This window comes from Nestor notabilis, unplaced genomic scaffold (assembly GCF_000696875.1).
Source record: "Nestor notabilis isolate BGI_N333 unplaced genomic scaffold, ASM69687v1 scaffold24179, whole genome shotgun sequence".
NCBI lineage: Eukaryota > Metazoa > Chordata > Aves > Psittaciformes > Psittacidae > Nestor > Nestor notabilis.
The window spans coordinates 1-1,942 of record NW_009944453.1 but is presented as its reverse complement, the minus strand read 5'-3'; the positions used below and the strand labels follow the sequence as shown (position 1 = coordinate 1,942).

Genomic DNA, 1,942 nt, shown 5'->3' with positions numbered 1-1,942 from the left:
TCTGCTGAAGCATGAACAGCTTATAGTGGCTCATTCTGTGGTTGGTTGTGTTGGATTTTTCCTGACCAAAATTAATTCACGAATAAAGGAACCCAACATGGCCTCTTCTCTCTGAGCACATCAGTTCCTTGAGGACCCCGATGGGAACAACAGTGCTGAAATAGTTGAAGTGGCAAGCAAGTCCCTGGCTGCACATTTAAGCACTGAAAAACAACCCTATAGTTTCAGGCAACTCCCAAGAAAGAGACAAAGCTACAGCACTGGGGCCTAGGAGTTCTCTGTCATTGCAATGCTGGTGGAGCCAGCGCAGCTCACTCCCTGCAGAGCAGGCCAGGGCAGTGCCAGTTTTACAAGGGAAGTAAGCAGTGTGACTGACCAGAATGCTGTAAAGGCTGCAGAGCAAAAAACTGGAACTGTATCCTTTGCTCGGGACTTTGATGAGTCTGAACACAAGTGTTGGAGGCAGGCCATTACTCCTAAAGGACTTTTTGATCTAGAGCAGCTGTGAAGATATGTTATGTACCTTGGAGCATCTCAGAAGGGATAGGTGGAAGGCTGGATATCTAAGCTACTCCTTTGGTACCCAGAGCAGACACAAATACTGCCACAGTTCTCTCAGCTGAACTTAAGTCATTGAATCCTGCTGGGGACTGGCAGCAGAGGGGCCAGAATCCACCGAAAAAAGAGCTGGTCTAGGGTCCTGGGCTCTTGCTGTACCTACATAAATCCCTCTGGGCACAGCAGAGGGCAGGCACAAGGAGGCTGGCTTTCCTCATACCCCACCCTGCAGCAATCATACTGACAGGCTGCAGGGTCACCTCCTGCCAGAGGAATGTGTGTTCTCCTGCTCTTCACCTGTCAACAAGCACCTTGGTGCTCCCAGGGAAACAGAGAACCTTCCAAGGAAACCAACTGCTAATTAGATTTTGAAATAGTTGGGGTTTGGTTCTTTGTTTCTTCAGGTTCGCCTCCCTGCCAGCCTTGTTTAGGGAAGTTTTAATAGTATCTGGCTTCTCTTTGGTCTTGTGTACAAGATGAGGAAGTTTTCATCTGTGCCTTTAAAAAAAGCTCTGCATCCCTGCCAAGATTTATTAGGAGAGCTGTAAAAAAAGGAGTCATCATGTTCCAGGACCACGAGGCTTATGTAACAGGGAAATCCTAACGAAAAGATACTCCCCCACCCCGCGCATGCTTTTCCAAGGCACATGCCACTTCAGGGGTTTCAGTTGCTCAATTCGTATTTTGATCACATCTGCCACTGGTTTATTCAGATGTATTTACAAATATATTCTCCCACGTCCTCTCATTTGTACATGCCATAGAACGTTTCTATAAAATGCAGTGCGGACCTCACCTCACCACAAGGATCTTTAAATAAAATATATTGTAAAGTGCCAGATAATTATTTTAAAAAATACAGTTCTAATTAAAACAGATACTTGGCCACTGCATTAGCAGCTTCGTATACTGATACATTTTTAGCACAACAGTCTATTTCTGTCAGGTGAGCAGGAGGCTCTCATACCACCCCTCTAGCTCTCCAGTTTCAAGTCCAACGGCTTTAGAAAATGAGGCAGGGGCAGATTGTCCAGAGCCTCTGGGAAATGCTCAGGTGAAATGGTCCTGATCAAGACACGCATGGCTCCGACAAACAGTGACGGGGGAGCTAAGCCCACCAGGCACTGGAACCTGCTCACCCCCAGGAGGTCCTGCCACCGCTGCCGGTTGTCCAACAGTTGCTGTCTCATTGTGAACTGGAGGTCCTGAGGCACGAAGAAGAAGAGGCAGTCGAGGCAGAGGAGCTTGGCACGCGTGTTAGCTGCCGGCGCGTGGGAGATCTGCTGCAGCAAGGTGTCGAGCGGGGTATTCCCGGCGCTGTCCTGCAGGCAGGGCGACGCGCCGTGCCCGAGCAGCAGGAGCAGGCACTCGGGTCGCACCAGTT

At 49.1% G+C, this 1,942-nt stretch overlaps 1 protein-coding gene across 1 annotated transcript; it reads right to left on the bottom strand.

Annotated features, from left to right (window-relative positions):
* Positions 1-1,532: 1,532 nt before the first annotated feature.
* LOC104399811 (ankyrin repeat domain-containing protein 9-like) lies at positions 1,533-1,937 on the bottom strand (the record flags this gene model as incomplete). Its single annotated transcript, XM_010022434.1, has 1 exon — positions 1,533-1,937. A coding segment is annotated over one exon (405 nt), but the record flags the coding sequence as incomplete, so codon positions are not given.
* Positions 1,938-1,942: the final 5 nt, after the last annotated feature.